This window comes from Thermobia domestica, chromosome 7 (genome assembly GCF_964235325.1).
Source record: "Thermobia domestica chromosome 7, izTheDome1.hap1.1, whole genome shotgun sequence".
NCBI classification, from domain to species: Eukaryota; Metazoa; Arthropoda; class Insecta; order Zygentoma; family Lepismatidae; genus Thermobia; species Thermobia domestica.
In genome coordinates, this window is record NC_137460.1 from 79,192,403 (window position 1) to 79,218,961 (window position 26,559).

Sequence of the window (26,559 nt, forward strand, 5' to 3'; positions counted from 1 at the left end):
ATCCAGGATTTCATTAAGGGTCTTCACTACTGGGAAATTAAACTACCGCTAATTTTAGAGATTTTCTGTAATAATTTCAAAACAAATAAAAATATTCGAAAAGCAGAAACGTAGTGAACTAGACAATATGATTTTGCATGTGATACTGTTATCACAAGTCATCTATCTACTTCCGATTTGCAACAGTAGATATAGTATTTTTTTTTCGGATTCTGTAAATAGCGGCATGCCAAAAGCAGATAGGTGAACTGTGGTAGAGGTATCACATGCAAAATCATATTGTCTAGTTCACTACGTTTCTGCTTTTCGAATATTTACATTTGTTTTGGAGATATTACAGAAAAACTCTAAAATTAGCGGTAGTTTAATTTCGCTGTATTGAAGACCCTTAAGGGATGGGATAAGGGATAAACACATACTTGCATCATTTCGTCTATCGTGAAGTACGATCAAGAACCGTAAACGTTATTTTTCTCAACCTGAATTTGGACTTCAAGGAAAGTGTTTAGCCCCTATAGCACCTCATGGTTAGATTCATGTTTGCTTGAAGCATCAAATACTTTCTTTGGCAACAAGTAAATGTTAAAATATTTAAGGATAAACTTCCCTACCATCCAAATTTACACACACACACACACACACACACACACACACACATATATATATATATATATATATATATATATATATATATATACAGGTAAAACATTGTATCTTACTGTTGGTAGGATAGACACATGTCAATATTTTTATGCTTTCGTCTGTTCTTCAGTTACTAATTTTTGTACTTTTACACAACACGCAAATTTTTATTACCCATAACAACCTATCATTACATATGTTTATTTCGCAACGTGAGGCCAATTACAAAGAAGCAAATCGGCACTAATTTAATTACGGTGCACATCACGTGCGAGTTTTAATGGTATGTTCATGACGTACCAGACATAGTCACAAAGCTTTGTGACAATGATGCGGCATTTCTTTATTATGTTAAAAGTTTCACAACACTGGAAGTGTTATATGCACATCCGCACAAGATTACTTACCTGAAAAATCCGCCGGTTTCACTCTCCGAGCTTTAAGATGAAAGTAATGTTCCGAAAGTGCTACAAGACGGGCTGTCGTAGTAATTAGTACAATGCATATTTAAAAGCTCTCCACATAAGGAACTGGAAATTAGCGAATATGAGGAAAATGAGGGCAAGAAAAGTAAAACAAACGGAAATACTTGAGAGTTGCATATTGATCTTAACATGCTGGAATATACTTCTCATTCTTTACATTAAAAATTAACTGTTCAAAAATTAAAACTCCCTGGAATTATGAGTTCATGAAAGGTTAGAGAGTTTGGTCAATACACAGGGGTGCCCACAAGGGGGGGTTATGACGCAAAATGCGTCCATGAAATATTTGGGGGGTTAAAAATCTATATAAATATGCTTGAGAGGTTGTAAAAATTAATCGAAAAGATTTTTTTTCATGGAGGAACACCTACGGATAGGCAATTGAGGGGGAGTGCGTCATGGACATGAGGGGGGGGGGCACCACTGCATACATTAGTACTTATTGCCTTGTTTCTGATTTTCTATACTACAGTACGCTACGTCTTAATTCAAGTAGACGCCCCAATAATTTCACGAGGTAGGTCAGTCCTGGAAATTATGTGCCTTTCCATGGAAAGAAGCTCAAATCATGTGATCGGACTAAGCTGTCCATTGGGATTTACACGCAGCCGTAAACATGAAGTACCAGAAATATTCATAAAAATATATTTTTTTTGTTTTCTTCGTTACAACATCAAATTCGCAAAGTAGTAGCGAAACTAGGTTTTATGTAACTTTATACGAGTAATTCAAGCGAGTATATCGACCCAAGTTTATATCATACTAGCTGTAAACACCTGTCATTGTCAGGTCTTAATTAAGAGTCTGGATAAATGAGAGGAAGAAGAATGTTTCCACACCATTCTATTACAAGGGTGTTTAGCCTCTGTTATGTAAGCCCGCAACACCAAAATGTAATAGTGGTTGCGTACAGGCCAGGTGTTCTTAGTAAATATCCAAAAAGTGTGGGTATATATACACACACACACACACACACACACACACACTCTCTCTCTCTCTCTCTCTCTCTCTCTCTCTCTCTCTCTCTCTCTCTCTCTCCCACCAAGCCTAAAATCGATAAAGGCGATTAGATGTGGTGAAGATCTATTTATGTACAAAGTCTGGTAGTTCTAGGTTACTCTTTTCTATGCGGAAAACTGATGACAGATATACAAACATTATTTTATTATTATTATTTTTATTATTATTATTATTATTATTATTATTAAAGATAATGTACAGTTAATTCAAGATTAATGTTTCCGTCTAAGTGTTGTACCCAAACTCGGGGTTTAGCTTACCAGAAGCTCCCTAAGTGAATAAAGCGTGAGGTCCTTGCCTCGCTCCTAGCTCGCACCAGGTCGAGTTTAGAGTTTGTGGCGGATGAACACAGTGAGCGTGTGTTTTCTTGGGGTTCTCCATTTTCTTCATTCCACCATTTTATTCACTGTTATAATTCGTCTTCCCTAATAGGTGCACAACTGAGATATTAAACTAGAAATTTCATTTCATTTCATTCATTCATTCATTCCAGACATTCTGAAAACTTAATACTGTGAAATGAAGAACTAAATATCCATTCTCTGGTTATCGCTGACCACTGAAATTCACAGCATTTTGTGGGATAAACTGTGCAGCACGGCAACGTTCGTTACTAATTTTGAACTACTACCTATATTAAATAGCATTATGGTTTGCCTAGAATTCTGTAAATAAAGAAAGAAAAGAAAAGAAAGAAAACTCTGTCCTCAATTTTACGGACGACGATTTAACGGATTTGACTAGCATAATCTGTTAACAGTCGATTCACTTTGAAAGTCTACATTTTAAACTAAAAAGGTTGACTTTTACTATATTATTGAGGAAGAGGAGATAGAAGAAACAAGATTAAGGACTAAGACAATAAAAGAAGGAAGAGTAGATTCCATATAGACATAGGATTATGGGATTAAGACACTGACAAAGAAGAAAAGATAGTGTATATTTACAGTGCATGAGTGTACCCTAGTGGCGTATTTACGGGGGGGGGGGGCTTCCGGGCTTAATCCCCGAAATCTTACTTACTATAGTAAAGTATATGAAATATCTTGCCGAATTTTCACATTTTCAGGCAAAGTCCTCCCCGAAAGTTAGCAACGTCCCCCCGAAACAAAATCGTAAATACGCCACTTGTGTACTCAATTATTTTACACTGTCAGATCGGATAGTTTGCATAATTAAAAGTATTGTATTGTTATTCCTCTTTCTTTCGTAATATAATTGTAAATATTATCCACTGCACTTAGTGTCGCAACTTACGGACAATCGGAAATATCAGACAGCAATTGTCTTTTTAGTCCATTAACACGAGAGTAAATCAAAACAATACTGTTGATGTTCAATGACCACAATTTCACGAAAGGCACGATACCCAACATAATTTCTCTCTCAGTAATAAGACTTGATCTAAGTTTTTGCAGTCTTACTCAAAAACAATTCCACTTTCTACGGTTACTGTACTTATCATATTCAGTGAATTCTTGACGTTTCACGTGTTCTTTCTGTTCTAAAGTTGTGACTCGTACATTTGGAAGAAGTATTGCTATGACACTTGTCCGGAAATAAATGGATCCTTAGATGTTGGTGGCACGTGGAGTACTGACCATTATTTAAAACTATTATCGAAGTTCATCATCGTAAGCCAAGCTATAGTACGATTACAAACTAAACCGTAATAGCAGAACTGTGAAAAGGATATTGAAAAATCGCGCGGACTATCCATGTATCAATTTTACCACTACAATAAAGGATCAGCTACTTGTCATTGCCTGCACAAATACAAGAAGATTGAACTGCTCTTCAATTTAGTAATGCTACATGTAAGTCCTAACTCTCACGAAGAAAATAGTTGGTTTTGTTTCTGCGCAAAATATATTATATTAATTTCTATCTTCATGTTTCTTAACAGTGTTGTACCTACGCTATTTTTGTTTCTTAGCCCTCTGAATTATATGATTGTGATTTTATTTCTTCAAGTCTCAATAAGTCCTCTACTCTTTCAAAATCAATTTACGTTATGTAAATTTAATATTACTTTAATTTGATTATTAAAGTTTTAAGTTGTGTATGCCACAAAATTTAATGTTAACTAAGCACGGAGGAATACTAATAGATGTAAAGAATAAACCTTCAGAATCAAACCACTAAAGTTCCAGTTCATTTTAAAGAAAACAGAAAAGCAATTCCCCATAGAAATCAAAGAGGATAAACCAAGATGGCGTTTGTATGGAACATCGTTAAGAAGGGTGTTGGTGTTTAATGTCAAGTTCTGCACACAATCCTGAACAAGAGGAAACATTACAGATCCCGCAAAGAGTGCTTCAGAAACTAATATTCTCATTAAGAAAAAAGGCATATTTTTTTCTTTAATACAAACCAATGTATGATCTTATGCACGGATGTCAGATTGATTAAGAAAGATGTTGCTACCTTAAAGCTTTTCATGTGATTTACAGAATGATAGTCTTTAGAATTTAATCCTTACGTTTTAAAAAAAGCAAGCTTTTAACGTTTTAGTTTCTTAGCCCGTTTGTTTATACGGGGAATCATTTTTTTCTGTTTTCTTTCAAATGAACGGGAACTTTTAGGTTTTCAATTTACTAATTTTATCGTTAAATCTATTTAAATGTCTCTTATGTAGTGAAAATTACATTTATACATAGTTTTAAGTACTAGTTATTCGCACGGGAAGAATAATGTTTATGTGAAATCTTTGAAAGTAAATAAATTCGTAAAATACATATAACGGCGAGCAATGATTTTATCGTTGTCCTTATCGATTTCCGAACCAGCTGACATGGGGACAGTTCTTCTCATGGGAAGAATAAACATGAACTTTTACTTGAACGTCCCACGATATGCCTTTTGGGATAAAGGAGTCGGATGATCAATGCAAGTGAATGATTGTGAAAGTAAATTTTTGTTTTCTCACCGGGAATCGAACACGGCACCACTTATATCAAACTCGCGCACGCTAGCACCTATTATATATTCTAATTCAACGCGGTAGAGTGGGTACTCAATTTTAGTGAGCCTGACTATACAAGTATAAACCTTTAAAATCAGACTTCGTTGCAAGTTACTGATATTTTCTCTTCTAAAATAAATGTAAAATTAACCAAATGTGTAGTAACTACTATTTAATATGTAGAGTGCGTACTTTCTTTCTTTTAGAAAGCAGTTAATTCAAGGTTGTCATTAAACACTCATAACTTTCCTTAGAAGAGGTATTTCAGTGACGAAGCCAACTTCACTTTAACCTTAATTACTATGGTCAACTGTGTGTAAGCACACGAAACAAAAACTATTATGTTATTTTAATATGATACTTCAGACTGGGGAACCGTCAATTAGGGTAATTTGTGCAAAGATGACCTCGCGAATAACTATGGCATACTTCGTTCATACATTCACTCCAGCAGACCTCTGCTGACCAACAATAACTTCAAAAAAGTCACTCTTTGAATCCTATTCATTAAAGCTCAATATTATTTTATTATTGGACTGTGTAGTTAAGTAGTCGTTCTGTTCTCAGGTCATTTCTTTAATAAATCTGTATCAATCGCTTATCACGTATTTAATTTGAACTTAACAAATTACTTAGGATAAAAAAGAAAATAACACAGGCTAATTTTCATCGACTTTTCCAACTATGCAAATTATTTTACGAGATGAGAAGATATTTTTTTGTGTGACAACTGGACCAAAATCGGTATTAGTTTCGCACTTAAATAACATGTTTTATTGTCAGCAATGTTGTTCAAGTATCAGATGATTGTTTATTGAAAAACAAAATCCTACAGAGTGCAGAAAGACCATACAAAAAGTATCACTGTACGCATACCATATTGTACAATCTAACCGAAACGCCTATAACAGTAATCTAGAACCTTTTGGAACCTTATAATTCACATTTCGTTCATAAAGGAAATAATATTGTTAGTTATATGGAAAACATACAGGGAAAGCAATGAGCTATTTTCCATCGAGAAGAAACATTTATTGTAACTTCGACACTACCTCACGCAGCATTAGTGATGCAATGGAAATCACCGCTATTTTCTGACGATTGAAACACCGCCACACTAAGATCGCTCGCTCAGTCCCGCGAGTCAAAATCTCATGTGGCCATAGCATCCCTACTCAAAACCGTGTGGGCTGTGGACCAAAATCTCACGGGCCAAGATTCACTTTGGCAATATCTCGCGGAGACAAAATTTACAGGCCAAAATTTTGCCACAGCAAAACATCGATGTATCAACACATAAGATACTAGAGAGTTTCTAAGCTAATAATAATAATAAGAAGAAGACGAAGGAGGAGGAGGAGGAGGACAAACAGATTTAAGTAACGGGAAAAATTCTTACTATAGGCGCTAGAAGGGCAAAAAAGACGGGTAAAAAGTAAATGGATATATAATTGTAAAATAAACTCAAATTAGAAGAAATTATCCAGCGAATCCATTTTAGTTAAATCATTTGCTGAGCGTGAACTGCGAAGATTTTTTTTATCCAAAGGAAGTGTTATATTAATATACGCAGGGAAGAAACTAGTGGTGGGCACAAGTTTTTCGGTTTTTAGAAAAACCGAAACTGGTTTTTGATTTAAAAAAACGGTTTTGGTTTTCTCCAAAAACCGGTTTCGATTTTCTCCAAAACCGGTTTTGGTTTTCTCCAAAACCGGTTCGGTTTTCACTGGATCCGGTTTCAGTTTTCTTCAAAACCAGTTCCGTTTTTTTTTTTAATTTGTTCTATTTCTGACCAGAATAGTGTTTCGTTGTTCTCCGGAAATCGAATCAAGTTTCCACAGAAATAGTTTTATGTTTTCCAAAGGTTTTCACCGAAACCAGTTTCGGTGAAAACCGAACCGGTTTTGAAGAAAACCGAAACCGGTTTCGGTGAAAAACGAACCGATTTTTAGAGAAAACCAAAACCGTTTCCGGCGAAAAAACCGAACCGGTTTTGGAGAAAACCGAAATGTCGGTATTTCGGGTTTCGGTTTTTCTAGAAACCGGTTCCCATCCCTAGAAGAAACTGAAATCTTTCTTTTTCCTCTTTCTAAAATTAATAAAAACGATTATTATATTCTGTCCTTGTCTGAGTGGATATTGGAAGCTATCTTTCTCTTTATTTCAACGTAATTACAGTGAAACATCTGAATAACAGACACTGATGAGACATTGCTATTCGTCCGTAAATGAAAGTTTAGTATTATTATAGAGACCCTTTACAAGTTAGATTACTAACGGTCACAGCTCATGCGCAATTGTATGCACTATGCAGTAAATACAGCGCGGCCCATGAGAAAGTACCTCGTGTATATCAAATGGACAAAACTGACCTTGCGTGCCGCAGTTAACTCGTTCAACGCTATGCAAACTCGCGTTGTTCAAGGTTTATTTACGATTGGGTTTAATTTGTTCATCACGGACATTTTAGAACAACAAACAACAATAAAAGTTTGGTTATTTAAAAAAATGAATTGGTTAACCTATTGCCAATCTGTAAACATAAGAACACAACCTGCATTCTTCGGATTCAAGATTTTCTAGCATACGTAAAAAATAAGGTTCCAATGTACCCCCTCACAATTTTATTTAGTCCCCATCCTTACGACAAAATATTCTGACAGAAAGTCTACTTTCAAGTTCATCTTATCCCTCTTGTTAAAATGCTTTTATTCACATAATACACTGTACTAAAATAACATGATAAGAACATGCAACATTATGAAATACTGAAAATTTATTGTGGACAGAGAAAAGACAAATTTCAAGTTCAGCTTGCAACTGTTATGTGTGGTGGTTCACCAGATCTTATGACAAAGACCTTTTGTGCGGAAAGGATTTTCTATCTACCGAATTGTTCTCAGATTTATTTTGAAATTCCAGAAAGTGTTTTCTGTTCTAAACATTTAAATTGAAGTTTCTGTTCGTTATGAAAAGATTACTAAAATCTTGTGCATGGGGAAAGGAAACAGATCGTGAAATAGATTGTACGGTAATAATATATATATTTGCAGGGACAAAAAAGTCTGTATTATGGTAATGTCAGTTATTGAGAGTGGTATCCATTAATATATTGTGTATGTTATTTTAATATAGCCTATGTGTATATAGCTATATGCTGAATATTCTACACTGAAGGTCCCGCAAGATTTTGGCCCGCGGGGTTTTGGCCAGACGAGATTATGGGCTGCGAGGTATTGGCAACGACGTTCTGTACCCAAACCATATTTTCTGTCCGCATCGCAGCCGCAATAATACATGCAAAATGACGCATATCCCACTGTGGCTTGTACGCGTAATCTACAATTTCCCGCACAAATGGGTTTCTTGATCACGTAAGTTAAATTCGGTAGAGATTGTTGTATGGAATTACTTGAAATGCACTGTGAAGATTAGAACTGAAACTATCTGCGTGAGCGAAATATGCTTGTACACTCATGTCCAAAATTATTGTCGCATGTCTATAAATATTTGTTGTAGGAATATAATTTGATAACGAATTCGCTCGGTATTTCTTACAATGTTAGTATGTGTTTAATAGACAAAGACATGGATGTGGCAAATTTCGTGTCTGAAGAGCAGTAAGTAAGAACAATGAAACGAAAATAAAACTTTTTTGTCCATTTAGCAACATTTTGTTTTACTCATTCTAATTCTCATATTTATAATTCTTTTCCTATGAAATTTACCACGAACATACATTTCCCGATTATACACGTAGTATCAGTATTAAAAGTACTCTGCAAAATCATGATCAAATTATATTCTTACAAGAAGACAGTCATAGATATGCGACAATCATTTTGGACATGAGTGTACCTATACTATTGAACAGAATATTAACATTGATGTATCTTGTTATTTATCTATTGAAGCGAGACTTTTAAGCTATTCTTATATTGAACGCTTATATAAGGCAGTGTAGTAGAACATCAAAACTCTACTGATATTTAAAGAAATACATGATACAGTATATGAATATTGCCGTTAAGCGCTCCTTCAAAGTTTAGTAACCTAGGATGAGTACGCTAATTTTGCGTTGAATTGTGCATTAACCGAATATTGGAACAGTTACCAACACGTTGAGTAATTACAAGTTTTAACATAAATGAGGCTATAATCATACTTAACAATCCATTAAATGACCTTACTTGAATTTATACAATAATCTGTAATTTCTCATGTAAATAGGCTATTATAGGTCCTCTGGGGATTGAAAATCCACACTTAGCCAGGGCCTTTCCGCTATTCAAGATTTGTAGGAATTTTTCGCCGCCATTCATAAAATTCTGATATAATACCCTGAAAACAACTAAGTCATGTTACTAAGAAATAACTGATCGCACCACTGCTAACAATTGCTGAACCGTTAGATATTCATAACTGATTTTTTATCAACTGCTACTCTCACTGCTACAAACATGTTAAAAATCTGAGCAAGAACATTCTTAACTGAAAGAATTCTTCTTACTCAGCACTTTTGTAGTTACTGTATACTTACAATAAAAATGTTACGAGTCTTCTCATTCTCCTTATTGGAGAACAAGAATAAATACAACTAAAGTTTCAAAATTACATATACTAAAATATTAAATTAAATACGTAGTCAACTTATTTACAACGACTGACATTAAAAAAATGTATATGAGTCGAACTTAGCAAGTGCAAAGTCCTACGAGCTAGGAATTTGACAGTTACAAAAGTTATAAGATTAGTTACAAATACTCATTTAACACACTCAGTTTAAACGTCTTATGATTATGTTCCAAGACTAAGGGAGACTGTGATGATGATAATGGATGAAATGGTAGAATGAAGAAAATGTTAGAACCCCGAAAAAACTCACGCAGACTATTTTTGTCCACCACATCCCATTTGGCGCGTGCTGGGATCGAACTACTCACGCAAGCACCAGAGACGAGCGTCATACCACTAAATTAATTGCTTAATTTTTAGAAGTTTTCGATTCATAAATTAGAAATTCATTACATAAAAAAGACATTAATATATGCTTTGAATGTTTACGACTAATTTAGGCTTGTTGCAGCTGATCACACATTTTATTGTTAATGCGCATCATGACTACAGTTTGCAATGAGTTGAGCTGAGTTGAGTTGAGTTGATTTTGAGTTTAACGTCCCGTTCAGCAGCGAGACTATGAGAGACGTAGACCTACTGATTAACGTGGATTCCGAACCACATGAGCTGCCGCCGGGAATGGAACCCAGGTCTCCCACGCCAAAGGCGCGTACGCTAACCGCTTAGCCACGAAGGAGCTTACAGTTTGCAATGAATTATTTATTTATTTGATACTTAAGTTGTACATATATAAATCACTTATTTGCACTAAACAATTTTAGATAAACCAGGTTTGGACCTTCCACCCCAAAAACAAAAACTTCCTAAATCAACATACATGTGTACGCTTTCTCAATAACCGACTATACTTGTTTAACAGGAAAATGACTGATGTAACATGGAAATTTGATCTTAAACTTTGTATGTACTCTTTCTTTTATAAAGACAATATACCTAGGTAGTTCTTTTTTCTTCTGAAAATATAGGTGGAGAAATTCTACAATTACTTATCATCTTTCCGGGTGCAGAATAATACCCGTTCAATACTACATAGACGTAGTGGCTTATAGTATTGGACCCCCTTTCCAAAGCTTGGGCCCGCCCCAACAAAAATTTCTTGGTGCGCACCTGTGCTACAAGTAATATCGAAATATTTAATAACGCCAACACACCAAGTTATTTTTATTCTTACGAAATTTTGATAAATATCTCCGAGTTTTACCATTTCTCTCTAATCAATGATCAAATGACGTCAACACCCTTATTATTACATAGTGGTAATGTCTGATCAAAGCTCACGGAGTTAAGCGAAACGACTTTCAGTTGGGTGACGTGTGCCGAACATATCGCCTCTACTCGTCTTTATTTTCTAGACTGGAGCTGAAAGAACTCGGTAGCTCTTAACTGAGTACCTTTCCAATTTCCTCATAACAGTAGGTTAACACTGAATGTCCTCTGTTACTCCAATAGAAATTGCACCTAGGACTATGCGCATGAAAAGTATACATGCTAATTATATCATTAATTGGGATTATCGAACGGTTTTAAATCTGTGGTTTGCCGAAGTACAATCAGTTGCAGTCATGCTCCGAAAAACTATTACCATGTTTTCTGCCATAGTCTCGCTCAAGACATGTTTCTTCTGAAACTATTGAACGTACCGTGTGTATATTTCTAAAAAAAATATTTTTCTTACAGCCAACAACCATTTATTTTTCTTCCAAATAAAACTAACAGAACCACCGAACGATTTCTGTATTTATTAGCTTTTTAACTGTGAATAACCTCTAGGAACAAATTTTTCTTCACGTTTTAGACAGTTATACATACTTTATGTGTTTAACGTTTGAATTATTATGCTGGTGTTGATTGCATACTACATCCTAGCATTTTTTTTTCTTTTAATTTTCTACTCTCACACTTCCGTTGTACCACATCTCGCACTAGCACGAGGAAGAAAACTTTAACGAAACAAATACATCACGACACAGATTGTTTCATGAAGCTCCGAGCATAAGGAGTAACACATTCTTCTTACAAGTGACTGCACCGAAACTTAACGAGTCATCATCTTCTCTGACATCGAAATCAATGTTGGCAAAACAAACAAGAATCCATATATTTTCGCAGATACCACCCACCAGTGCAGGAGAAATAAATATGTTATGGGAAGACGGCTAATTACATCCCTGCCTTAAATTATTTTTTTTCCTACTTTGTACATATTAGATTAGAGTACGAAGGAAAAACTCAATATCCTACTTTTCTCCGTTTTCTATTGATTCAGTGATCAAAAATGGTGTCGTTTTCCTACACCCACTCACACAGTGAAAAAAGAAAAGAAAAGAAAATTATGTAAATATATGTAGAATGTTACAAATGAAATATTTCTATATTGATTGATTGATTTTTAGTTTAGCGTCCCTTTCAGCAGCGAGGCTATATGAGACGTGGACCTACTGATTAACGTGGAATCCGAACCACATGAGCTCCCGCCGGGAATCGAACCCGGGTCTCTCACGCCAAAGGCGCGTACGCTAACCGCTTAGCCACGGAGGAGCTCTATATTTCTATATTGCGAAGAATTACCGCTCCTCTTTAATGGTAGTCCTATAATTCATGTCCACAGAAATTTTCGGTTGGTCGTGAAAAGTGAGTCATCTGGACATTAATTGAATTAAGGTATTGCGATCTCGATATCCAGAAACAAAAATAGCGGTTATGGAAGTCGATGTCCTATTACTTAACACCTATTACCTATATTACTTAACCTAAGTAGTATACCTAACTGGTCCTAACAAAAAGCACCTATTACCTAACAAAAAGCAATCAGATTGGTCAAACTTCTTTGTAGAACCCTAGTGTCAAAGAAGCCGGGACTGGAAGCGTAGTCCAGTAATCCACCTCTATTGGAAGCGAGACAGTGTGATGGGGAATGGTATATACTATGAATGTCAATCTTACATGTTAGTCTGTGCATCTGCCAACTGTATTGAATTCACGCCCCCGTCGTGCAACGGAGTCTCGTGAACAGAGATGTTCACCCTCGCGAGGGTGGCCCTCTCGAGGGCATCCTCACCCTCAAGTTCCCTCGCCCACAGTGACGCGAGGGCGAGGGAGCGCGAGGGCGAGGACAAGCTTCGATGGCGAGGGTGAGTGTGCGCGAGGGCGAGGAAAAGCTTCGACGAAGAGGGTGAGGGTGCGCGAGGGCGAGGACAAGTTTCGGCAGCGAGGGCGAGGGTGCGCGAGGGCGAGGACAAGCTTCGATGGCGAGGGTGAGGGTGCGCGAGGGCGAGGACAAGTTTCGGCAGCGAGGGTGAGGATCCGCGAGGGCGAGGACAAGCTTCGATGGCGAGGGTGAGGGTGCGCGAGGGCGAGGAAAAGCTTCGACGAAGAGGGCGAGGGTGCGCGAGGGCGAGGACCAGTTTCGGCAGTGAGGGTGAGGATCCGCGAGGGCGAGGAGAAGCTTCGATGGCGGGGTGAGGGTGCGCGAGGGCGAGGAAAAGCGAAGGCGCGAGGGCGAAGAATTCAATAACGAACTTTTTAAATGAATTAAATGTAGACACCGTAAATTGATAACACTTAGTGTAATCCACTTCATCGAAGTCAGTTATTAGTTGATCAATAATTTTAATTGATCTTAAATTAGGATTATCTTATAAATCACTACTGTTAATGGTTTAATTGAATTGTCAATTTTGTAAATAAAATCTCATTCTAAGATAATTACGTTAAGTGTAGATCGCAACTATCTAGACCAGCCCACAAACTGTTTTTAATTGAAATCCTATCCGTTTTCCAAGTACCCAGTTGCAAAACTATTAAGTCAATACTGAAAACTAAAAACGAAAATATTTATTGCAATTAAACGATTAACACGATTGGTATTATTGGACGGGAGCACGTTGGCTCAGTGCTACAGCCAATCTCTGGTTTCAGGGGTCACTCGTTCGATCCCAGGCCAAGTGAGTTCGTGGAGGACGATAGCCTATACTTGGGTTTTCTCGGGATTTTCCCGTTTCCTCCCGTTTTCTCATTCCACCTATTCTTTCATCATCATTCACTTGCAATTCCATCAGTCTTCTTTAGCCATCGAAGGCATAACCGTTGGATGTTAAACTAAAGATTTATTTTATTTTATTTTATTTTATATTTTATTTTATTTTTATTTTATTTTATTTTTTTTTTAAGATTGGTATCTCTGAAAGCGTTTTTAATATAGTGTAAGAATATGCAGCGCACAGTCTTGAAAAGGGAGACTATTTTGGGCGTCCAGTAGGCTTCTTTCTGTCATCTGTTACCCTTCATTATCGACGTTTTTATTATTATTATTATTATTATTATTATTATTATTATTATTATTATTATTATTATTATTATTATTATTATTATTTTTATTTTTTTATTTTTTTATTTTTTTTTTTTTTTTGCTAAATAGGATATTAAAATAGAATGATTTGGTTCTATATCGCAAGTTTTAAAGCTCCCTGACAACTGATATTTAGTCAGCAAAGCATAGGAAAACAGAAATAAAGAAGCAAAACTACCTGAAGTATTCGGCTATGGTTCATCTAATCATGGGCGTCGTAACGAGGGGCTTGGGTGGTCGCGTTCCTCCCAGATTTTCGTCACACGTATGTAAGCAAACTAAGAAAATAAAAGCATATATTCAGGGGTGTAGTCGAGAGTATACGAAGGTGTATTGCTCAATCTTAGTCATTTGCGCATACTTTCTGCTTCAAGGCGTGTAGTACTATATTCAAAACTAGCATATATAACCTGTGAAATTTTTAAGACTAGCGTATACTCTGTGAAAATTTTAAGACTATGGTGTACGCCGTGTGAAATTTTAGGACTTGAGCAGGAAGTTTTTGATAGTCTATTATTGCAACACAGCCCCTGCCCGCTGCAGCCCCTAGTTATTCGCCTCTACTTTCTAAACATTTTCTATATATTTTACATCCCTGGAGTTGGTGGCCCCGCATCGTGGAGGTTGTGGGGACATTATCTAAGCCTTTGGTCAAGTGACCTTACATTTGGACCTGTCAAGTGATCTTACATTTACATAGATTACTATTGAGATAAGTGGGTAAAACTGCATTCAGGTTTACACCTATAATTTCATGATTCTTAGTGTTCATCCTCCCGAAGGAGAACTTTCGAGGATGTCCTCAATTCTAACTATAGAGAAACGTTCTCACACAACAGAATAAACAATTTCAAACCGTTCATGATCTATATTTAGAAAAAAATAGCACTCTACTAACGTAATTTGCTGTTTTGGAAAATATAAGTTTTACTTATTAATATCTGGGAATCAGTCGATCTGTCTGTATTTTGACGTATTAGAGTTAAAATCCCTTTATAATTCATCACCGATGCCGATGCTAAATGGTACGTGAATCTATAGTTTATGGTAGGATCCGAACCACCATAATGCGTTCAAACTTCACTCAAGGGAATCGAACCTGAGACTTTTGCTGCAAAGCAGACATGCTTGCTAGACACTATACTAACTTCTTTTGTATATTTCAATATCATTAACTTTCAGTAATCACCGGTAATCGACCTATAACCAGAGTCGAAGTCTAAGAGGGAGTTATTGAAAATGTTTAATTATCATAATTTTTATGTAAATATTTCACTTTAGAATATTAGCGTTTAAATACTCCTCTCCCCCATACAACCATTACACACACTAATACTATGTAACAAGCAGTAACGACTACATATTATCAGGTGCAACATTTAATCAATCAACATATAACACATAAAGCTTATAAAATTTTAATTAGTCACCTGGATTACATCTTATGAAAAAAGTTGAATAATTTCCACCTTATATGTTAGTTGTTTGACGCAACGTAAGCATGAAGATAAGCTTAGATCTTTGTTCGAAATTCACATTGAAATGATATTCGCAAAGAATCTTCAGTGGGCTGAATCTCTTTCGTTCCAGGTTGGCTACAAGACTGCGATAATCGTAGGACGTAAAAATGAAGATTTTATTCCCCAGTCAGAATTTTTAAACTATCCTATCTCTTCAAGTCAATAATTGTCTGTTTTGCATTATTACTTTTCAACCACAGAGCAAAATAATTCAGTCACTCTACTCCTGTTTTAATGATGTACCGTATGGCAGCGTGTAACAAATTGTTGCGAGGTCCTGGGCAAGAAAAGTTTGTGATCGCCCTTTCAGTTTTTAATTGCTAATTATAATAAAATTTCTGGAAATCAATTAATCTACAAATTTAATTATTTGTGCTAAAGAAAATAAAGGTTTGTTCTCTTACTTTCCCGTTCCACCATTTCTTTCATCATCATTCACTTGCAATTTCATCCACCTCCTTTAGCAGTTACATAACTCTGGGGCGCTAAAGATTTCATCTTTTCTTTCATTACTACAATCTTAAAGTTTGCACGACATTATTAATTGTTGAATTGGTGGATTTATAAAAGTCAGTGCTAAATCATTTTAGGCTCGATAATCTTTCCAAGGCCCCTGGAGGCGCTAAGCTCTGAGCGTGCCATTTAGGGAGGAACGGTGGCTCAGCGATAGAGAAATTACCTTTGTTCGAAGGGTCGCATGTTCGATTCCCGTCCAAGTAAGTTCGTGGTGGACATCGTGTTCGTGGGTTTTCTGGGGATTCTCCAGTTTCCTACCACATTCTCATTCAACTATTTCTTTCATCATTCACTTCTGTCTCCTTTAGCATTTAGCTTGCATAATCGTGGGATCTTAAACTAAAGATTTCATTTTTCATTTGCCTTTACGTATTTGTAGTGTAAGGAATCCTTGAGACAACGTTTGAAAGATATCATTTCATAATTGTGGGAATTACTGAAAATAAACTTTCCAACAATGATAGCTGCCAAAAATGAACCAAGACCAAAGTGATAAAGTGCACAAATTGGCCCCTAGGGTAGTTTCTTAAGACAAAGTTTCATATTTATGGCAATTATTGAAAAAAATTCAAAATTTTAACATTGTTAAGGTAGGACAAATGTATCTCTATTAGTGGTGAATATTAACAATATTTGAGCATCGAAATTAACCTTACAAGCACGTTGACACATTTCAGTTTATACTTTAAAATACCAATTAACTTAGGTTCACATTCAAATCAATGAAGTCATTCATGTTATAGGTTAGAGTGGGTATATATTTCCGAGTGATAATTCAACAATAGTGTTCTGAAGTATTTTATTTGTTTGCTGACGAAGTTTCAAAATTAAGCTCTTTAGATCTTTCCCTTTGAATTTGTTCAAATTCCTCAGTTACGCTACATACATCAGGGATGGCCAACGTGTTGACTGTCAAATTCTGACAGATAGTCCGCAGCAGTCACTCTACCGCCACTCATCAAACCTTGATTTCACCCTCACCCTCATGAGAGCCGACCTTGTGTGGCTGAATACTTATGCTTGCATCGTAGTTCAAGGAACATTTTGAAGTAAAGGCATTGGATACTGTTGAAAAATGATGTAAACGTCACTATCGACCGAGATCTCCATTGTAACAGTTGTTCCATTTTAGGTGTTCCACAATAAGTTGTACGATGATATGTTTAGTTTCCTTTTTTTAGGACGTATGTTAAGCAAGGGCGGATCCAGGACGGACTTCTGGTGGGGGTGGTAATACTGCTACTTAGAGCTACTTTTAAGAGCTCCAAACTCTGGGATGCGTTTTATTTGTATATAAAAATAAAGAAGTTTCCTCTTCTGGGGGGGAGCGATCGCCCCGATCGCCCCCCCCTGGATCCGCCACTGACGATAAGGAAATAATTCAACAAATAGGTTGAATAATTGATGCTCTGATCCTCACGAAGGAGGCCCTCTCGAGGTCTCCTCACCCTCAATTACCCTCGCCCTCAATGATATGAGGGCGAGGGTGCGCGAGGGCGAGGAAAAGTTTTGAGCACGAAGGCGAGGGCGAGCGAGGATAATGGACAACTACTATCGCGAGGGCGAGGGTGCGCGAGGGCGAGGACAAGCTTCGATGGCGAGGGTGAGGGTGCGCGAGGGCGAGGAAAAGCTTCGACGAAAAGGGCGAGGGTGTGCGAGGGCGAGGAGAAGCTTCGACAGCGAGGGTGAGGGTGCGCGAGGGCGAGGACAAGCTTTGATGGCGAGGGTGAGGGTGCGAGAGGGCGAGGAAAAGCTTCGACAGCGAGGGCGAGGACAAGTTTCGGCAGCAAGGGCGAGGGTGCGCGAGGACGAGGACAAGCTTCGATGACGAGGGAGAGGGTGCGCGAGGGCGAGGACAAGTTTTGGCCGCGAGGGCGAGGGTGCGCGAGGGCGAGGACAAGCTTCGACGGCGAGGGCGAGGGTGCGCGAGGGCAAGTTTCGACAGCGAGGGTGAGGGCGCGCGAGGGCGATGGACAATTCCATTCGCGAGGGCGAGGGTGAACGAGGGTGAGGGCCAACTGCTACTGCGAGGGCGAGGGTGAGTGAGGTCGAAGTAAAATGAACATCTATGCTCGTGAATACTAGGTTGCCTACACTGTACCTCAAATGCTGCATAACGGCGCAAAACACACACAAATCAAACATAGTATCTTTTTTTTTTTTTTTTTTTTAAATTAGTTACTTGTTCTTAACAATGTAACTAATTCTTTAACAAGAAAGATGTAGTTTAAAAGAACGCGGATTTAGTATACCCCTAAAAATATTTATTTTTAGAAAATGGAAAAAAATGCTTACATAGTTACGTCAGGTAACGTTCCGATTCAAGGACGAAAAATAACGTCTGGAAATCTTTCACGATTTGCTGTGTAGCAGCACATTTTCCCAAATTTCATAAGCACTTTTTCACACATATGGCTATCAAAGTAACGTTCAATTTCCTCTGTAAGTTCTTGCACTGTTCTCGGCTTGTTTACGTAAACCCTTGATTTCAGGAAGCGTTATCTTGTAAGAACCACATGTGTTTTCAGTATCAAACTCCACATTCTTAAATTGGAATACTCACTTGATTGTAAGCATCTGAAAGTAGTTTCAATTTTCTAAAAATTAAAAGTCATTTTGGAAATATTAAATCCCGCGTTCTTGTCGGTATATCTTATATCATAAATCCACACTAATATGACGTACACCAACCGAAATTTCAATTCTCGAAATACAGCAGTATTAGAAAAAGAATATCTGAACATCAATCTCTCACTTTTAGACGCTTTACATCTTTCTTTCACTAGAAGATAGCAGCAAAGTCATATATTCTTGATCTCATTGCATGTATCATAACACTATATTACCCATAAGGGCGAATTCAGAACATGAAAAGGAAATATAAGTTTTCACATTTCCTTGAAGATGACAATATGCTCTGATTTTTAATATTTCAATATTTAATTTATTTATTTTACGGAGTTAAGGGATCAAAAAGTGTATGCCATTTTGAGCGTGTGTTCGTCTATTTTTTTCAACTTGATTTAAATTCCTGTACATTTCCAAAGTTTAGCGTTGAGCAGGTGTTAGGAAACAATGTTGCCACTCAATAGTAATAAGAAGCACTGTCGATGTAATATAAATTATTTAAGTAACATTTTCCGCTCTCAACCTTGAAATCCTCTCATTATGTTTTCGAGTTGTTAAACTATTACCATAAAACCATAAAATAACACCAACCTACTCCAGAGACAATACAATGAATCACTTCCTCCTCATCAATAACATATACAACATATTACTTCCCATATGTGACATAAACTAACACTTGCTGGACCTGAAAACTTATCTGACGCATATCATTGTGAATTCATCTTTTTAAGCCACTGCTACGTGCACATATTTCTCAACGTTTTCAATTCTCTCATGGACAAAATAGGTACTTATCGTTTCCTTTCTTCTTCAGGAACGATGAAAACTTCTGACTTTTGAATGGCTTGGCTTTCGAGCAGTCAAACACTCAGAAATGTTAATCAAAGTATAGATAGGTGAATTGTATAATGTCGAATAAGTTAACACGCAAATAAAAATAATCTCTTTTAATTCCCTCACAATGATGAGTTGATAGGTGACAATATTATATCTTGGGGCCGCGGTGACTCAGTGGTAGAGTGCTTCTCTCTGACGCATGAGATTCTGATTTGATTTCTGCTCTCGTTAAATGAGCTTTACGATGGACAGACACCATGTACGTAAGTTTTCTTGGGATTCTCCTGTTTCCTCCCACTTCGTAATTCTACCAGTACCATTCATCTCAGCATTAATGTCTCCCTCACTCTCCGTGCATAACGTGAGACGTTAAACTACATATATATATATATATATATATATATATATATATATATATATATATATATATATATATATATATATTATAATTCTCTGTACACTATATAATATGTAATATTGTTTAAAATTACTATGTTCGTCGGCGTGTAACAATGAATGAGACTTGATATATATTAAACAAAATGTCAATGACCCATGAACGATTTGGTTCGCTATATACGAAGAAGTTTCACCACTGACAGAAAAAAAAACTACCAAAAAACTTTGACATTTCATCTTAAGTTTCCAGTTAATGAGCAAAATTGAACAGGATACAAAACAAGTCCATTATCTATTCCATTAGGCTAGGTACACAACCATTAATTATCCGCGTAATTAGTTTTAAGTTCTTTTATTGCAATGGATAAAAACAATGAGACATGAAGAGCAACTGCACGCGAAGTCCAAGATATAGTAAATTAAGTGCTAACTTTACATTTTTAAGAGCAAATCTTTCATACTTAACTAGTCATCTTCCTATATTACTTGGTCACATCCAGTTAAGATCACATCATAATACTGATACTTGAATAGCTACAGTAAGTACGCACATTATACATTTTAGATTTTTTTTTTTTTTAAGTACAGATTTGTATTTATACATAACATGGCGCTAGTCAGCAAATATCAGTAATATGTAACACTAGCTTCACCGAGTTGAATGGTTATTGCCTTTTGTTTCTCGGTAGGGAAACAGAACCCAGCATCCTGAGGCAATTGCTAGCTACTTGAGTTTAATAAATAAATAAATAAAATATATGAGTAGATTTAGAAAGCAGAATTCGTAGTATTGGAGCCGATACGGTGTAGATCACTAAGAACCATCTGTTTGGTTATAAATCTTAATAAGTGGTAGCGTATCAGGAATATTCTAATAATAATAAATTTTAGTGCGGCGAACAGCTTGTTGTCAAAAGTACAGCACGTGGTATCAGAGCACTACATTAAGATGGAATAATAATATTAATGCTAATAATAGTAATAATTATAAATAAGAAAACAGTAAAAAGAAGAGTACCAATATAAAACACAATGTGAATAGAAGTCAATTAAGTAGAAATAATTCCTTGTCAAAGCTGTAAAAGTTGTCAAGTTTTCTGTCTATCTAAAATAACGAAAAGCTAAGAAGAGCAGTCTTAAAATTACGTTTTGGCTTTATGTTTCTAAGCGTCATTGGTTAAAAACTATCAGTCAGATCGCATAAAATTTTCATACTGTTTAATACAGTAAGTCTAAACTAAGCTTATTATTATTATTATTATTATTATTATTATTATTATTATTATTATTATTATTAATCTGTCAATCTTTTTAAAATTTCACATTTCCAATTCAGAGGAACTAAGATCGTGCTATTTCTTATGCTATGATTGGGTACTTTAAAACCTATGTTTTGTAAACAATATTCACTGATATAAACATTATCTAGTATTTTTTGCATCCATACTCTATCGAAATTTTTCTTCTATCAAACTTAATAATAATAATAATAATAATAATAATAATAACAGAGACGTGTTTAGAACAATTCTCTGAATCTTAAGCGTACGATCTTTTACTTCTTTATTTTTATGTCAACTAATGTGCTACACTGATTTCAGTCTAATTTACTCAGTCAGAATGAAATCGAAATCAGAAACTTAAAACCCTCCTCGCTGCTCTAGTGGTTAGTGCATTCGCCTTTGATACACGTGATCCCGGGTTCGTTTTCCGGTAGAGCTTTAGCATTTAAAAGCATTACGGTGATTCGGATTCTACGTTAAACTGCAGGTCCACACGCCTCACAGAGCTTCGATGCTGAAAACAGCCGCTTAACTTCAATTAACAAATAAACATAATACACGGTTAATACGCCATCGATTGTGCCGCTTTTTCAATCGCGAGTCTATTCCAGTTTACAGTACATAATTTAGTGGTATTAAAGGAATTCTTTAAATATCTAGATAAAGTATTGATCTTCTATTGAACGTGGATCAATGTTGGCGTTCGTGATTATTGCTGTAAATGCTTATTGTACGAACTTTCGGGCATATTAGTTGTGTCTAGCTCATTCGATAGTTCTTCTAAGGCTTATCGAAAAGTGTGTCAAGATATATAACTTTTTTTTAACTATATTAACAATTCTTAATTACTCGAAGATGCACCGCGAAATTCTAACTAAAACGATCTTCCCTCTCCAATATTTTCAAAAATTAAAGCAAAAAAAAAAAAAAAAAAAAAACGAATACTGAATGATATTTCTACATGCTTTTATGTTCATTTTCAAGTATCTAAGTTAAGTGTATATTTCACCAAAATCTCTCCGAGTGGATAGGAAGGTGAGTCTTGAGGTGAAATAACACTTCAAAAAATAGACATTTCGTTTTAGTGTCGCTTGTCGTTTGAATCTAAAGGCAGATGGAAGAGGTATCAAAAACACCTTGTTAGTATATTTGTACAGCAGGCAAGCAAAATATTGAACGTAACTATTCAATTTTTGATAAAACCGGGAAAAAAATAACCAATTTGAACACGGTTTTCGAAAACTTGCCAAGAATTAGATTCTTCCTACATCAAAGAGATTGCACTCAAATTTACTTATCACTATGTTGCTAACAAAAAAACACATGGAATGATCATATTCTTTCGCTGGTTGGCTGGTAATTATATAGCGCCATGTAATACAGCAGATATTTTGAAAATAAATGACGTATTAATTCGTTAAAATTCGCCTTATCCATATAGATTTTTAAAAAAGGAGGTAGAGGGAAGAGCTCCTGCAATACAAACAATGGACTTGGCGGGAACTGCATTTCACATTATATTTTCATAGTATGTGGAAACAAAAGTTTCAACTTTGAACACAGCAAATAGATAACCTGGGGAAAGACCAATTGAATCCCACGAATCCTATTTAATCTTTACAGTTATGGATAAGGCAAGTTTTACACCTGATAGTCCTATATCTTTATTTCCTTGTATCTACATCATTCGATTCTTAAAAAGTAACACCATTAGGATCTAATCTTCCTTCTATTCAATATGATAAATGTAAAGTGCATTAACAACAAAACCTATTCGAGTGTCTGTAGATATTTTTGCGATTACAAACTAATGAATTCAAACTGAAAAATCATTCCGGATTTCGCCAAATAGAATACATTTTATTATTGATATGACCTACAGATTTCTTTTGGTCAAATAATTTAACAATAATACTCTGTAATATTCCTGTAAATTGTTTGCTACGAATACGTTTAAAAGGCAGAAATCAATGATTCTTTAATATACGGAAAAGCTCTCGTTTTATTCTGCTTACATACATTTTCTCTAAGTAAAAGGCATTTTTTTAAAAGGTTTTATGTTTACGAAAATATACACTAAGTAAATTATTTCTGGAACTACGCTTAAACAAGTTACCAAAATGAGAACTTCCAGAATGTATATTCGTCGTCGTCATGCCAAAGTCACAAAGTTCCAAAATCCATCTGCCAAAAGTATGGCATCTGATTGTTTCTGAGCTTTCTGAGAACGCATTCATTCTTTTTCAGTCGAAGAGACAGAACTGTCATTGATATCCATACTAAAACTAGGAATGCAATGGATATACTCGATTGCAACGAAATGAGCTGAGCGAGCTTAAGCAACGTAATCAGTTTATTCTGACTTTTTAAAACAATCAGTATTTTTCATAACAATCGCACAATTCTTCGTCTTGACCTTTTCTTCCGGCTAAAAAAAGTTTAAAAAATCGTTAATTTGTTTTTAAATTGTGATTAAAATTGTAAATTTTTACGCTAAAAAAATAAAAGGGCTTCGCCGGAATTTTTGAAAATCACGCGCAGATTTTAATTGTTGACAAAAAAATCACGTGAAAACTTTTTCCCCATGTTAAGTCTATGGAAGCGTTTTTCGGTGATTATTCCTCGATGGTACATCGGATTTTTTATTTCGACCTATGTTCTCACTCAGCACGACATACTCTATCAGCGTGCTAAGTTTGGTTGAGATCGGCCAAACGGTCTAGGAGGAAGCGTTTTTCGGTCATTATTCCTCGATGGTACATCGGATTTTTGATTTCGACCTATGTTCTCACTCAGCACGACATACTCTATCAGCGTGCTAAGTTTCGTTGAGATCGGCCAAACGGTCTAGGAGGAGTTCGCGGACAACCAAACGGCTAACCCGAGTATTAGAGCTTCGCTCGCTCAGCTCAATGAAGCACAGTAATAATAAACTGAATATGGGGTTAAGTGAAAACAGTCCAAACTGTACAAATGACTTGGGTATAGTAATATATTTTTCTTATATGTCAGTATTTTGGAAGCTGAGGAAAAACTTCATTATGAATTTCGACAAGTTATAGAGATTTGTATTCTCATGCTATTCGTTCCAACGTTACTGGTGAAGAACATGGTGGTTAAGACAGTGGTTAAGCAGAAGAGTCGCTCTCACCTGGTACGAAGGATCTCTAGTTCGACTGCCAACCAGGTAAGTTCGTACAAATGAAATGAAATCTTTCCTGACCGTTAGGCTCAGGAGACGGATGACTGAGGAAAATGAATGATGGAATGAGAATGTGGGGGAAATGGGAGTACCGGAGAAAACCCACGGACACGATGTTGTCTACCATATTCTGTGTGGAGTATCGAACCAGGAACCGCACGCACCAGAGGTAAGTGCTCTACCAGTGACCTACCGTGCCCCCCAAGTAAATTCGTAGCAAACAACATTAGCCCATTGGTTTTCTCGCCCCCACAAATTCCTTCTTCTTCATTCACTTGCAAATGTATTTCATCTCCCTAAGGCTATAGAGAATAACCATAGAATGGTAAGCTAAAAATTTTATTTACAGGCGACATCATCAATAACATTTCAGTACGCAACCATACTCTACATTTTACTGAAAAACAGATATTTAAATGAATACAAACTTTAGAAGAACATATCATATTGGGGATTACCATTAAAATATTTCTGGAAGGGAGAATTTATATTTTAAATATTATATCAATCATTATGGCGCATTAAAAAACACAAGTCTCTGAAGTGAAGAACTAGGCTCATAACTGCTTACTAATTATTTTAATTTATCGTTTACAGAACCATTTGTAAGATCAGTTTTAAGAACTTATTCATCTGTTTACTTGAATTCAAGTGTCAATGCACTTCAACAAGGTGAGCAATCTTTCTTTGGTTTAGAAGGTCAATCGTGACCTAGTCTTATGTAACAAAATGCCAATGTACTCACCCTTCTTCGGGGTTCTTCCAACAAATTGTCCATTGATCTTCTCTCGTTTTCCTTTCCCCAACCACGGCGCTTTTCCCTTTCCCATTCTTTCTCGCGGCATCTCCGGAGATCTTCCAAAGATCTCGATCGAGAGCACATGTTTGGTTCATTACAACATCGAGGACTTCTGCAAGTACAACGTTCTCGTAAGGGCACTCGATGATGAAGTTGTGGTCTCACTGTAGGGCGTGATTGTCTATCCATAAGCACCACTCGACGAGGTGACGTTTCGCGTAACTTATAAGGACGTCGGATATCAGGATAAGCTGGAGGAGGTTCTCTATAGAAAGGTGCAAAGAAGTAGTAGTCCCTACCCTTGTCTCTCCAGCCAGACATCGGGTCTTTATCATACGGTATCCTGTACATATCGTCAAAACAACACGGTGGTGGGCCTTGTCTCATCCCTGGTGGCCAAGGCCGCATAGGGGGTGGCCCCATCCGTCCAGGCGGCCTGCCGCGATCAAATTTCGGTATATTTGGTGGTGGATGTCGGCGGGACATCACCTGGTTCCGGATCATAAGTTCCGGATCCTTATCAGCAGACCACACCCCACCCAGGCTAACTTCACTTAATGTTCATAATTTAAATACCACACACATGACTCCCCCCTTCACACTCACAAAAGGAACCCTTTTGAACTTCCAGCACTGTCACAATCACATGGAACATTCACTATCGAAAGCACAAACACTAGATTTCGTCACTCGCAACAAGGTTGTTCTCGTTGTTTCATTCACTGTCACTTTTTATTGTTATTACTATTCTCTTTCTTTGTCGAATATGTTTTGGATGTGTGCGCAGCGCTACAACAACCTCCACGGATGATGACTCTCGGCAGACTGCAAGCAAAGCCGTCCATGCGGCAAGTGAAGCCATGTGACCCACATAGCTTGAGCGTCACGGACCACCGCCCTTCTTCCGATACAGAGTTTCTCTCACTTCGGTCGCAAAATATATGTCTATTTTGATAGTTAATGTCAACTACTGATCATAATAACATCTTCACCTAAGTAAGCTACCAAAATCTGAAAATGCGCTATTAGTTTTCCTTTATGAACTCCTATGCTTCCCATGATCTTTAATTTGCATCATCCATCTACAAACTTCCAAAGAGAAATCTTAAGGAACAGAAGATGCTAAAAATAAAATATTAAATGTATAAATATTTCAGTAATAATGTCAAAGCAAGATGTGCGAAAGGATCGAAGACGCTAACAAAATAGGCTGTAACAGGTTCAACTCCAAAACCATTCAAAAACAGCTGCTGGAACGGTATCTTGAAATAATA

At 36.5% G+C, this 26,559-nt stretch overlaps 1 protein-coding gene across 7 annotated transcripts in view; it reads right to left on the minus strand.

Moving 5' to 3' along the window:
- Window positions 1–26,559, minus strand: part of LOC145690219 (WD repeat-containing protein 47) — a 584,313-nt gene that overhangs the window by 109,058 nt on the left and 448,696 nt on the right. The window contains exon 1 of one of the 7 annotated variants that reach the window (XM_081764896.1): window positions 25,232–26,106. The exons of the other annotated variants lie outside the window; for them this stretch is intronic. Within the exon in view, the coding sequence (XP_081621022.1) occupies window positions 25,232–25,789 (558 nt within the window). The 5' untranslated portion in view covers window positions 25,790–26,106. Of the gene's footprint in view, window positions 1–25,231; window positions 26,107–26,559 lie in introns of those variants that run through there. 7 annotated transcript variants of the gene reach the window in all.